The sequence below is a fragment of the Sinocyclocheilus rhinocerous genome, unplaced genomic scaffold, assembly GCF_001515625.1.
Source record: "Sinocyclocheilus rhinocerous isolate Xijiao unplaced genomic scaffold, SAMN03320098_v1.1 scaffold3072, whole genome shotgun sequence".
In the NCBI taxonomy this organism is placed as follows: domain Eukaryota; kingdom Metazoa; phylum Chordata; class Actinopteri; order Cypriniformes; family Cyprinidae; genus Sinocyclocheilus; species Sinocyclocheilus rhinocerous.
The window spans coordinates 34,922-48,318 of NW_015653557.1; the positions used below are offsets into that span (position 1 = coordinate 34,922).

Genomic DNA, 13,397 nt, shown 5'->3' on the forward strand with positions numbered 1-13,397 from the left:
TATTGTTCATGTTAATTAATACAGTTAATGTTAATAACTGAAACCTTATTGTAAAGTGGTACCAAACTTTTATATATTGTTCTGTGTGTGTGTGTTTCACAGTCTTAGTAGTTTGGATTAACCCTTTCATTGCTGTATCCCTTAACCTGCCAGAGGGTTACTGTTAATACATGTGCCCGCTGTGCACCGTTCCCCTGATGCCACCGGGGTGGCGTTTGCACTGATGGCTTGGGCCCACACTCGCTGCTTGCAGCTATATTTATTATTATTCTTCCGTTTCTTCTGCACTTGAATCTATGGCAGCCCACAGAACCGCTTGTGGGAAAGTTATGAAATATGGCACACAGTTAGAGGACAGTCTTAACATTAACCACATCAAATTTGGAGTCTCTAACTCAAACTCTCTAGCGCCACCACTTGTCCAAAATTTCTCTAATATTTATGCTAATAACTTTTGAACCGTAAGGCAGAGAAGGATTTGCTTTCCCCCTCTGAATCCTTGGCTCATTCCGAGTCAAATGAACTCCAACATTTTAAAATCGTAAGGTTTAGTTTTTTCACTATTTTTAATAATTCAAAAAACTTACTTTTTCGGTTTGTCTGATTTTCGCCAAAATTGGCTCAGATCATCTTCAGACCATGCTGGCAAAAATTTATGGAATTGAAGTTGATACGTCAAACCGTTCTCGAATAACGCATGAACGAATTTGACAAAAAACATGCAAAAATGGATGTGAGGCTACATCTCCGCAACGATTTGGCGTATTGAGACCAAACTTGGTGTGTTATAACAAGCATGACAAGAGGCTACCTGCAGTGTTTCAGCGCAGTGCCACCTAGTGGTCAGGAGATTTGAAAAATGGCTATTGCTTATAACTTCTGAATGGTTTGACCAAATATCACAAAATTGGTCTCTTTAGATTCAAAAGTCGAACCATACCCATGTCAGCCGTTTTGGGCGTTGGCCATTTTGAATTTTGTCATAAAATGCTATATTTATGAACGCATTGCCGTATTGTTACGAAACTCGGTATGTGTCTTCGGCACCACGCCCTGATGGTACTCAAAAAGTTCGGGGCATCGCCCCCTTGTGTTCAAAAGTTATAAAGAAATTTCTAAAAATGTTAATAACTTTTGTTTACATTAGCCTATTGTAATGATTCCTTGGATCATTCTGAGAACATCTATACCAATTATGCCATAATTGGCTGAATTTTCTGTCCGCCATTTTGATTTATGTTGAAAGTCTACTTTTTCGAACTCCTTTACCATTTTTACCAAATTTGGCTAAGATCATCTTCAGACCATTCTGGCAGAAAGTTATGGATTTCGTTTCGATATACAAAATGGTTCTCGTTTAGCACATCAATGAATTTGCTGGAAAGATGCCAAACTGCATCTGAGGCTGTATCTCTGCAAAGCTTTGACAAATTTTTACCAATATCAAGTTAGACCATCTTCAGACTGTGCTGACAAAAAGTTATGGATTTCGTGTCGATAGACAAAACCATTTTTGTATAGCAAAGCTACAAATTTTAGGCATGATGCCAAAATGACTTTAAGGTCGTATCTCTGCAAAGCTTTGACATATTGACACCAAACTTTTTGTGTGCCATTGTCTCATCACATAGAACACACCACATCGATTTGATAACAGTGCCACCTATTGTTCAAAAGTGATAAGGCATTAAATCATATTACTAGTGGTTGTATTTATGATTTTTCAGTCACTGCAACTACAATCATCCTAAAATGGCTTTAATTACTCATTGTTGCAGTTGGTCTGTTGCTCTATGCCATGCTTAGTGCCTCATTTTGCCTCTGGTGTGCTTGGCCCCTTAATTGCTGCTTGCAGCTATATTCATCATTATTATTATTATTATTATTATTATTATTATTATTCATTAATAAAATTTAAATCATCAGTGCACAATTTTTCACACCACAATCTGTCAAGCACATCTTACCAGCAAACATATACTTGTTCACATCCTTCTCTTCACTCTCTGAGGCAGAAGTCTCCAAATGCATCCTTTCTAATCATCCTACTACTTGTCCGCTTGATCCTATTCCATCTCATCTCATTCAAGACATTTCTCCTGCAGTTGTACCTACACTCACTCACATGCGTCAAGCTAACTGAGACTTGTTATAGCACTTGCATATCATTGCTCTTTTGTTGATTTTGATTGCTTCCATTGTCCTCATTTGTAAGTCGCTTTGGATTAAAGTGTCTGCTAAATGACTAAAGGTAATGTAAATGTAACATCAATAACAATCCTTTCTGAGGGAGAAAGTACAACTGTGCCAAGTAGTTCATTACAGTTGACATAATTATCAGTCATTTCAAATCTAATAAAATATGTATTTAATTCATTGACAAAACAAATTTCATTATCTGTCATGATAGATTTATTTAAAGATGTTAGTCCTGTCATTGTTTTTAAAATATCCCACACCTTCTTATTGTTATTGGCCTTAAACTCATCTTCTAAACGCTGTCTATAAGATGCTTTAGCTTCCTTTAGTTTGATTTTTGTGTGTGTTTTTTTCTGCCTAGGTAATGTAAAGTTTTATTTTTAAAAGCTGTTTTCCTCTGATTCATAACTTTGTTAATATTTTTGGTTACATATTATTATTTGGATCAACTATGATCTCTTTAGTAGGAATAACCAACTGTACGCAAAAGTTAATCACTTATCACCTCAGTCCTTTCATCTAGCTAACCTTCATGAAAGATTTCCCAGTCTGTCCATTCAAAGCAGGCTCTCAATTATTCTCTAGTTTCATTTGACCACAGCCTAATCACTTTCTCTTCCGGTTTACCTCTTTTAAGTTTAGTTTTATAAACTGGAATCATATGGACTACATTATAATCAGAGTTAAGTATCGGTGGTCTACGCCTAGACACATAAGCATCCTTCATATTCACAAAGCATTTGTCAAGAATGTTGTACTTTCTTGTTTCTGACTTTACATATTGTTCAAATCCCAGTAAAACAGATTCCAGGTTACAATGATTTAAGTCTCCAAGCACTATCACAGGTGCATCTGTGTACCTAAGCTGCAGTTCATGTACGTGATCAGCAATCAGGCTGGCCGCTTGTGTCGGTTTGCCACTGGGCGGGACGTACACCACAAACAATAAAATGCATCCAAATTCTCTTGGCAGATAAAAGGGTCTTAAAATCATGCCTAAATTTTCCACATTTGGATCACAGATCTTACATTTCACAGAGTACGCTCAGCACCATTTATCATTAATGTACATACACATCCCACCCTCCTACTACTTGTCCGCTTGATCCTATTCCATCTCATCTCATTCAAGACATTTCTCCTGCAGTTGTACCTACACTCACTCACATGCGTCAAGCTAACTGAGACTTGTTATAGCACTTGCATATCATTGCTCTTTTGTTGATTTTGATTGCTTCCATTGTCCTCATTTGTAAGTCGCTTTGGATTAAAGTGTCTGCTAAATGACTAAAGGTAATGTAAATGTAACATCAATAACAATCCTTTCTGAGGGAGAAAGTACAACTGTGCCAAGTAGTTCATTACAGTTGACATAATTATCAGTCATTTCAAATCTAATAAAATATGTATTTAATTCATTGACAAAACAAATTTCATTATCTGTCATGATAGATTTATTTAAAGATGTTAGTCCTGTCATTGTTTTTAAAATATCCCACACCTTCTTATTGTTATTGGCCTTAAACTCATCTTCTAAACGCTGTCTATAAGATGCTTTAGCTTCCTTTAGTTTGATTTTTGTGTGTGTTTTTTTCTGCCTAGGTAATGTAAAGTTTTATTTTTAAAAGCTGTTTTCCTCTGATTCATAACTTTGTTAATATTTTTGGTTACATATTATTATTTGGATCAACTATGATCTCTTTAGTAGGAATAACCAACTGTACGCAAAAGTTAATCACTTATCACCTCAGTCCTTTCATCTAGCTAACCTTCATGAAAGATTTCCCAGTCTGTCCATTCAAAGCAGGCTCTCAATTATTCTCTAGTTTCATTTGACCACAGCCTAATCACTTTCTCTTCCGGTTTACCTCTTTTAAGTTTAGTTTTATAAACTGGAATCATATGGACTACATTATAATCAGAGTTAAGTATCGGTGGTCTACGCCTAGACACATAAGCATCCTTCATATTCACAAAGCATTTGTCAAGAATGTTGTACTTTCTTGTTTCTGACTTTACATATTGTTCAAATCCCAGTAAAACAGATTCCAGGTTACAATGATTTAAGTCTCCAAGCACTATCACAGGTGCATCTGTGTACCTAAGCTGCAGTTCATGTACGTGATCAGCAATCAGGCTGGCCGCTTGTGTCGGTTTGCCACTGGGCGGGACGTACACCACAAACAATAAAATGCATCCAAATTCTCTTGGCAGATAAAAGGGTCTTAAAATCATGCCTAAATTTTCCACATTTGGATCACAGATCTTACATTTCACAGAGTACGCTCAGCACCATTTATCATTAATGTACATACACATCCCACCCCCTTTGATTTTTCCTGAGTCTTTATCCCTGTTCGCTCACACAAAGGTGAATCCATGTACCTCAAAAAGAGCGTCGGGCATTGTAGATTGTAACAAACTTTCTGTAAAGCATAACAAAGATGCCACGCGGAATTCGTTACAATACCTTGTATAAGATCTTATGATGTCCATATTGTTCAATGAGCACAAACTGAAGATGAGGGATGGCAAAGGCGGCCGAGTACATCGCCGTCGGAAGTGATTCCGAATACCGCCTCTCCTTCCTTGTTTCTTGTCTTTCGATCTAATAATTTCATGTGGTATATTTTCCACCATCAAGCTTTCTAAGTGACTTGCTATCATCTCTTGAGACATTTTTAAGTTTATCTCCAGCAAAGTCTTTAGGCTGTACTGCCGTATGAGCAGTGGCTTTACGCTGCTCGTATCCATCCTCCAGCTCCCATGCGCGATTGTGGTTTGCGTCTCCAAACATAATTCAGACAGGCCAATAGTCCTCAGAACTAAAACCAGGAATAGGAATAAAACTTTCTAAATAGTCATTATTCCACTTTAGTAAGACCATAGATGAACATTTAACAAGAAACATTAAACAATAAACCAAACAGACAAGCACAACATACTGAAAAGCAGTGTGCAGCTGACCAGCGCTACTCCCCAGCAAACATGCCCACTGCGGGTTTTCTGTGGGACAGTGCGGGTAGAGCAAACCCACATGGGTTAGCCCATGCGGGCCCACAGCGGTTTTGCCCTTTTGGGCCCCCATGAGGGTTTTCTGTGGGCAATCCACCATGTTAACAACACAGGAGAGCTAAAACTTTGTTTTAAGATTGGATGGTAATCAAAAAAAACTTTTAAAAGTTTTTTTTTTATCTACATGCAAATGTAGCAAGATTTCTGTGACAATGACAGTAAAATGTAAACAATAAATTGTCCATAACAAAAATGTAATATATTCAACTTGTCATTAAGTTAAGGCAGCAAGGTCAAATAACAATGTATTCTGAAAATGTGCCATTGCCTTTCTGATATGACATAATTCTCTCACAGGTGCATGTGAAATCAAGTCCCATTTGTGTTCCTGGTCTTATTTTATTTTAGTCTTTTATGTGTGTGTGTGTGTGTGTGTGTGTGTGCATGTATGTATTTATTTACTATTTTCTTTCACTCAGATTTGCAACCTATTTCACTCTTGTTATATATATATATAAAACAAGAGTGAAATAGGTTGCAAATGCCATTTCATGTTGACAAACAAAAATATAAACAGTCCAGATGTAAAATGTGCACTTAATATCTAATAATCTAGTCCAGTGTCCTGAACCTTTCAATTTTCTCTAGTTCATCGGCTTGGGCAGAAAAAGCAACACGTCTTCGCTCAGTTGTGTCTGATGTGCTGCCAGTTGACGTACACCAGTCCTTTCCATTATCACCAGAGTTCTTGCCCCCTTCTGGAGCAGACTGTCTGGTGTCATCTTTCTGCCTGGAGAGTGTAAGCCATGACTTGCTTTCCTTCAACCATGCCTTAGAACACATCTCCAGCCTGCTTAAAAAAGGTGGTTACCTCCTGCTTATTGGTGCCCTGGGAGAGAGCTTCTACATGGGGGCACCAGGGCTGTACATCCCTGTGGTCCCTCTGGATGAGTCTCAGGTCTGTGCTAGCCTGAAGGCCAGTGGATATGAGCTGTTGCAGTTGTGTATTTACCACCTGCCTCCAGACATGAAGGTGGGAGTGGATGATGTCACTGGTGTGTTCTTTGCAAAAGCTAAGAAAACATAAACAATTTTAGTTGAAGAGTAGTACATGTACTGGAAAGCTACGAGATTTATGTATGTCCTTAATTCTTCTCTTTTAAATGTGCATGAAAAAGGTTTTTGAAAACACTCATATTTGTCAGCATTTGAAATTAAATAAAGCTTGTCAAATTAAATAAATCTATAAATAAAAACGGTTGCTAATGTTTGATTTCACTCATTAAAATTATTAAATTCCCCCCATATTCATTGCAGCTAATATTGTCTGTCTCTTGAGCATCATATGTGATAGTCTATTAGTATCTAAATGACATAATACGTCAAAATGATAGTCGCATACTGCACTGAAAACCCTAATAAGTTGACTGAACTAAATTGATTGAGTAAACTCGTTGCCTCAATTTAATTGAGTAATGGAGTTTCCCAAAACTTGCATATTTAAGTTTATTAAACTTGACGGTTTTGTAGACTATTTCACACTCATGCCTTTAAATATATAGATGAGTTTGTTAAAGGCCTTCTGAACTTCGGAATCAATGGGTTTTAGTAAGAAAAATTTTCACATTTAAAACTTTTTAAAGTAAAATATCCAGCTTCCGGTGGACCGTATTCAACTTACAGAAAAAGCGCAAGTGATGTGATGTATGATGTAGGATGTACCTTAAGTGTTTTGCACTGCGAGAGGCGTTACACTTCGTAAGTTGAATACGGAAGGCGGTCAGCCGGAAGCTAGATATTTCACTTTACGTTACATCAACTAACAGGGTTAGCCTACAAGTTTAGCAGTCTGGTGGACACATGAATTGGGTGGTGGTGACTGCAGCAACAGAGGTGGCCTGGGGTGGAGTCAAATTCCCGGCCTGATTTACTGTCCCAGTCCGCCACTGGCCAGGGGAATTTTAAACTGCATCAGAAATCACACTATGCTGTATAGTGGGCAAAATACAGTAGGCTGTGACAAAAAAGTATGTCTGAATCCACAGTACTCAAAAGAGTAGGCAAAAAGTACTTGGATGACCTTCTACTTCCAGCGAGATTCTTAAGTATGCATACAATGGACACTTTACTATCCATGAGGACACAAGAGAGGATTTGTGAATTGCAGTGAAGCAACGCAACTGATGCTGGTAGGCAACATGATAATGACAACATGGCGAATGTATGTCTGGTTAAATTCATACTATACACATTCATATACAATCTAGGTATGCACCAGTTTCAAGAACAAGACCTATACTGATTCTTTTATTTTTGGTACTCACTGATACCAATGACCGATACCAATACTGCATTTGTAATTTTTTTTTTTTAATGTACAGAAACCAAAAGAACAGAAATCATGTAAGGTGGCTTAATTCATTTAGCAAATGCATACTTCCTTCAGTTTTCAGACGTAATTATGCCTGTTAAAATGTATTCTACAAGCTTTTGTTACTTTTACTGTTCATTTGTATTGCTCTGATATATTTAATCTTGAATTTAAAGCAGCAGCTTTAAGATGCAGCAATTAGATGCTATTTACACTAAGTGAAAATAGCATATTTTCTTAGCGATAGATGCTATTTACACTAAGTGCAAATAGCGATGGATGCTATTTACACTAAGTGCAAATAGCTATAGATTCTGTTTACACTATGTTAAAAAGCAGGATTTTCTGCTATTTATACTAGTTATTGCAAATAGTGGCAATTATCTGCACCTCAGTATTGTAATACATTAAAAAACAGTACGCAGTAATAACGTGTAAATTATAATTTTAATTCAAATTATTAAATGGATGCCACCTTATTGTGATAATAAAGCCCTCCCTCCAACTACCCTAACACTGCCCAATATATTATTTGCAACTTTTTGATTTTTTTTTTAAATAAATGCCTTTCCAATGAGATATGAGATTTGAAAAGGCAGGAAAAAAAGTTCGGCAAGTGGCGATCTCGAACTCGGGTCGATCACGTCAAAAAGTACGCGTTTTACCATCTATGCCACTGGAACTGGTGTTTGATGAGTGTCTTTTGTAGTGTTGACTAGCCCAATCACACGTTGGTGTGCGAAGTTAGTGTAAATAGCCTCTGCCAACAAGGAGATGTGAACAGAAACTTGTCATCAGCGCTGCCCCGCTATTTATCAGTTTTACTAATTTATCAGTAAAATAATTTAGCAGCTGAAAAACTATGACATTTCTCTGTAGTGAAAAAGTGACGTGACATGTGGCCAAGTATGGTGACCCATACTCGGAATTAGTGCTCTGCATTTATCCCATCCAAAGTGCACACACACAGCAGTGAACACACACACACACCGTGAACACACACCCGGAGCAGTGGGCAGCCATTTTTGCTGCGGCGCCCGGGGGGCAGTTGGGGGGCAGTTGATCCTTGCTCAAGGGCAGTTGAGCCTTGCTCAAGGGCACCTCAGTAGTGGTATTGAAGGTGGGAGAGAGCGCTCTACATTCACTCCCACCCACCTACAATCCCTGCCGGTACGAGAATCGAACCCGCAACCTTTGGGTTACGAGTCCGACTCTCTAACCATTAGGCCACGACTTCCCCCGGAGTTTTTGAAGCAGTTTAACTTAAAGATTCGCTATTAGACGCTGCTGCTGAACACTTTATTCACACGCGATTAATCTCTCTCTCTCTCTCTAATAATTGCATTTGCCTGCACATCAATGGCCCAAGCCTCTGTTATTAGCTCTAAAATGACGTTTTGGAATTTGCAACGGAAGGTTTATCTTGAAATAAATCATCTGAACAATATCTTGAGGTGTGGTTGTGACACCAGGTCGTTAAAATTATTAGAGAAATAATGCACTCCCGAAGTGGTAATGTGGCCACGACGCTGGAGCCTATGAATGGAACCGTCTTTCTCCATTCTCAAACAAATTAAGACATTCAATTTTTATTGACTGATTGCAAGTGCTTATTGCGATAGAAAACACTGTAACGGTTTCCACTGATTATGAAATATTTTTGTTTGCTGTACCCACTGTGGGCTTGCCCACACACACAAAAAACAACTGGGTGCAGCCAGGTGTGTTGCCTACAGATGTTTTGTTGATGTTGGTCCCCATGAGGGTTTTCTGTGGGCAATCCACCATGTTAACAACACAGGAGAGCTAAAACTTTGGGACCCACTTTATATTAAGTAGCCTTAACAACTATGTACTTACATTTAAATTAATAATTTGGTACAATGCACTTATTGTGTACATACATGTTTTTACATTGTACTTATATTTTAAAAATACCTGCATGTAATTACATCTGTAATTAATTTCTGTAATTACATTTATAATTACACTGTTGACCCATCCCTTACACCTTAACCCACCCTTAAACCCACCCATACCAACAAACCTGTCCCTAACCTTACCCATATCCCACCTCAATAGCAGCAAAAGTGTTTTGCAATACAATATGAACACAATAAGTACATTGTACTTAATTTTTGATGTAAGTACATAGTAGTTAAAGCCACTTAATATAAAGTGGGGCCAAACTTTGTTTAAAGATTGGATGCTAATCAAAATAAACTTTTTAAATTACTATTATTATTATTTTTTTACATGCAAATGTTGCACTAAAATTAGATTTCTGTGACAATGACAGTAAAATGTAAACGATAAATTGTCCATAACAAAAAATGTAATATATTCAACAGCCCATCAAATACTTAAATTAAACAGCACACGGTCAACAAGAAAATCTGTTGGTTTGTAGCAGCTTTCAGACAAGATTAGACAGATTGTATTTTACCATATTACAGTAGTTCAAAAACCCAATTGGACCTAAACAGAACACCCAATATGTATATATAGAACACCCTATATAATATTAACATAGGTGCACAGTGTCAAATATATATATTAGTGCTGGGCAAGTTAACGCTTTATTATCGCGTTAACGCATTAATTGATTAACGCAGACAATTATTTTATCGCGCGTTAACACAGTTTTTTTATTATCATGAAAGTCCATTGCTCACTGGCTCTGAATACACATACAGACAAACTATGGGTCACAGAAGGGGTGGGATGTTGATCAATACTGGCTTGGGATATGTGTCATCACGCATCTCAACCAATGAGAGCATTTGGGGTGGGCCTAAGACTGCAGCAGCGCTCACATGAACGCTCCCGACTTCTTAAGTGGGAAATAGGAATTTTTCGATAGCACGTGAAGCAGTGTTGCCAAGTCTGCGGTTTTCCCGCGGAATTGGGCTACTAACTCTGTTGCCGTGGGTTGTTTTTCATGTTCATGTTAAAGCAACTCCAATAACATATTTATCCCCTGGAACGCAAATTTTAGCAGGGGAGCCCCTCCAAAAAACGTGTATTTTACCCCCCGGAATGCGATTTTTAACTGGAGACCCCCTCGAAACTCGATTGGGCTAGTTTTGGGCTAGTTTTGAGTAGCAATTAGGTGGGTTTTCTTGTGAAAACCTGGCAACCCTGACGTGAAGGCAACAGAGAAGCGCTCTCTCTCAGCACGGTAGAGTGCATCGTTTTGTTAACTTTGTGGTTTATTATTTTGAGTCGTTTGGGGCGCGGTAACACACACGGCCCTCTCACAATATATTGCTTTACAGATCTATCACTTTTGCCGCTCAGAAATGTTCACGCAATCATGCTGCACGTATCAGAAGTTCCGCGCTTCGCTCATACTACATGCGTACCGCGCCCGAGCCCAGCTGAACTGTGCTCTGGACCACCACTTCCAACCGAGCCAGGGCCGGCTAAACGAACCGCAGCGGTCACACTAGTCAAACGAACCGGGCTTTGGGGGTCAGACGCGCTCGGGCACGGTTAAAGGATTAGTTCACTTTTAAATTAAAATTTCCTGAAAATGTACTCACCCCCATGTCATCCAAGATGTTTATGTATTTCTTTCTTCAGTCGAAAAGAAATTAAGGTTTTTGATGAAAACATTCCAGGATTTTTCTCCATATAGTGGACTTCAATGGACTCCAAACAGTTGAAGGTCAAAATTGCAGTTTCAGTGCAGCTTCAAAGGACTTTAAACGATACCAGACGATGAATAAGGGTCTTTTCTAGCGAAACTAACGGTTATTTAAAAAAAAAAAAAAAAAAGTATATGCTTTATAAACACAAATGCTCGCCTTGCTCTTTTCTGCGCGTTCATGACTTCACGTAATATGTAATTACGTTGAAAAGGTCACGCTTGACGCTTGAAAAGTTGTTGAATGTTCAATGACACATTCAAATGTATTTGTGTCAGTTTGTTAAAAATTGTCATTTCGTGTGCGTATCCTGGATGTTTTAATATTAAAAGAAAGAATTTACGCTAGGAAAGAAAATTGTGACTTTTCATATATTTCCTATACACAATTCTGAGCGATTGAAGCTGTGGTTGCTCACGTTGCACTTGGATATCAACACACCCGAACATGCTCTGATATTTAAGAGAGTGTGCAGTAATCATGTTTTCGACGATTATTTCAAACCCTCCCAGCAAGGAAATCGCTGTTTTCTGAAAGCGTCGGCTGTGCCCAATACGTTTTTACAGCAAACAGAGTATGTATGTTTTTTTTACTATATTAGATGCATTAACAGTTTTTTTCTCGTCAATGTGTTTCATAACGTGTGAATGTTTATTTATTAATAATATCTTCCTATTACTAAAGACGTGTTAAAATGTTTTTTTTTTACTCCTAAGTATCCGTCTCGTGGAAATCTAGAGTCCCTAGTGTGGCATTCTTAACTAGGTGAGCTAGGTTTTATCACTTCTTAACCCTTCCACACACACACTGTAACACTGATAAACAGACCACAAGAATAAAGGGACTGCTACCCAATTACCGACTACGCCACCCCGGGGCCTATTTCCAGGGAAAGCCCTTCATATTAGAGCAAGGCTCACAAGTTTGTTACGGCTGAGTCAGGTATCAGACATGGGTTGAGTAAAAAGAATTAACACTTTATTTTGAAACCATAAAAACAAACTTTAACATACCAAACAACAAAATAAAGAGTCACACTAGCAACACGTAAACATACCCACTTCAGAATTTGGGGCTGGCACCTCTAAGCAGGATGGAGACACCAATCATATGAGCGTAATTAAAAAGACACTCCCTCTATTAAGGAATTACGTCAGAGGTAGAGTACTGCAACACTAGCAAAAGACAATGACGCTGAGCTGGAGGTCCAGGGAGCAGGAGTGTTTTTGGCTAATGTTCCACAGTCAGCACCAGTAAAGCAACAGGACTCTGGTCCAGGAACTACCCCGAGACAGTTTGCAGATGCTCAGTCTAAACTTTGTTTAGTGCTCACAAGTCCTGAAAGTGTTGGAAAGAGGACAAAACCCTCAACATCTGGGACATATTATGCCCTCCCTGCAATACACTCCCACCAGTCTGTAAGTACCATCATTTGTGACCAGTTAACAAAGTGAAATTATGGTCAATTATGCTTTTGTGTTATACATTGGAAATAAATTAATTTCTAAAAATGTAGTATTTAATAATTTGGTGATGTTGTATCCTTAAAAATGCACAGATATACTGTAATAAATGTATTAAATCTACTATTTACATTACTAATTTATATTCAGTTATATTATAAACCAAATTTAATCCATGTAATTTCACAGCCTCCTGTGTATCCTGTGTATAAACAGACAGAAGAGCAATTTGAAGAAAGTTTGGAGCTTGATGTTAGCATGCTTTCTATAGTTTCTATAGATCACAAGAAAGATCTTAGTTTTCAGCCACTGAGTTCAACCTCAACGTCTGCCCCAAGCACAGAAGATGAGGAATGTGAAATGCATTGGAAACAGATAAAATGGATTGTCAACGAGCCCAATGTCATGGAGCTTTTCAAAAGATGTCAAGAATGTGGATCAGTAATAACAAAGACCAGAAAAGCAACTGTGGGAAGTGTTCTCCGTGTTCACTGGGAATGTGAAAAAAACCACAAGGGAAAGTGGAGTTCATGCACTGATGTTAGGGGAATGCCCGCTAATAATCTTCTTGTTTCTGCATGCACACTATTCACTGGAGCAACATATACAGACATCGCTGATTGGGCCACTTTGCTCAACCTTCAAATACCCCATAAAACCACTTATCATGACATTCAGTCTTCCTACCTTATTCCAGTC

At 38.2% G+C, this 13,397-nt stretch overlaps 1 protein-coding gene and 1 long non-coding RNA gene across 2 annotated transcripts in view; both read left to right on the plus strand.

The window, feature by feature from the left end:
* The window catches only part of pnmt (phenylethanolamine N-methyltransferase), a 19,673-nt gene extending 13,372 nt beyond the window's left edge, over nucleotides 1-6,301 (plus strand). The window contains exon 3 of the mRNA XM_016522976.1: nucleotides 5,863-6,301. Coding sequence (XP_016378462.1) covers nucleotides 5,863-6,301 — 439 coding nt within the window. The remainder of the gene's footprint in view (nucleotides 1-5,862) is intronic.
* A 6,681-nt stretch (nucleotides 6,302-12,982) lies between these two features.
* Nucleotides 12,983-13,397, plus strand: part of LOC107716496 (uncharacterized) — a 4,437-nt gene continuing 4,022 nt past the window's right edge. Inside the window, exon 1 of the long non-coding RNA XR_001637216.1 lies at nucleotides 12,983-13,011. This is a non-coding gene — a long non-coding RNA (uncharacterized LOC107716496). The remainder of the gene's footprint in view (nucleotides 13,012-13,397) is intronic.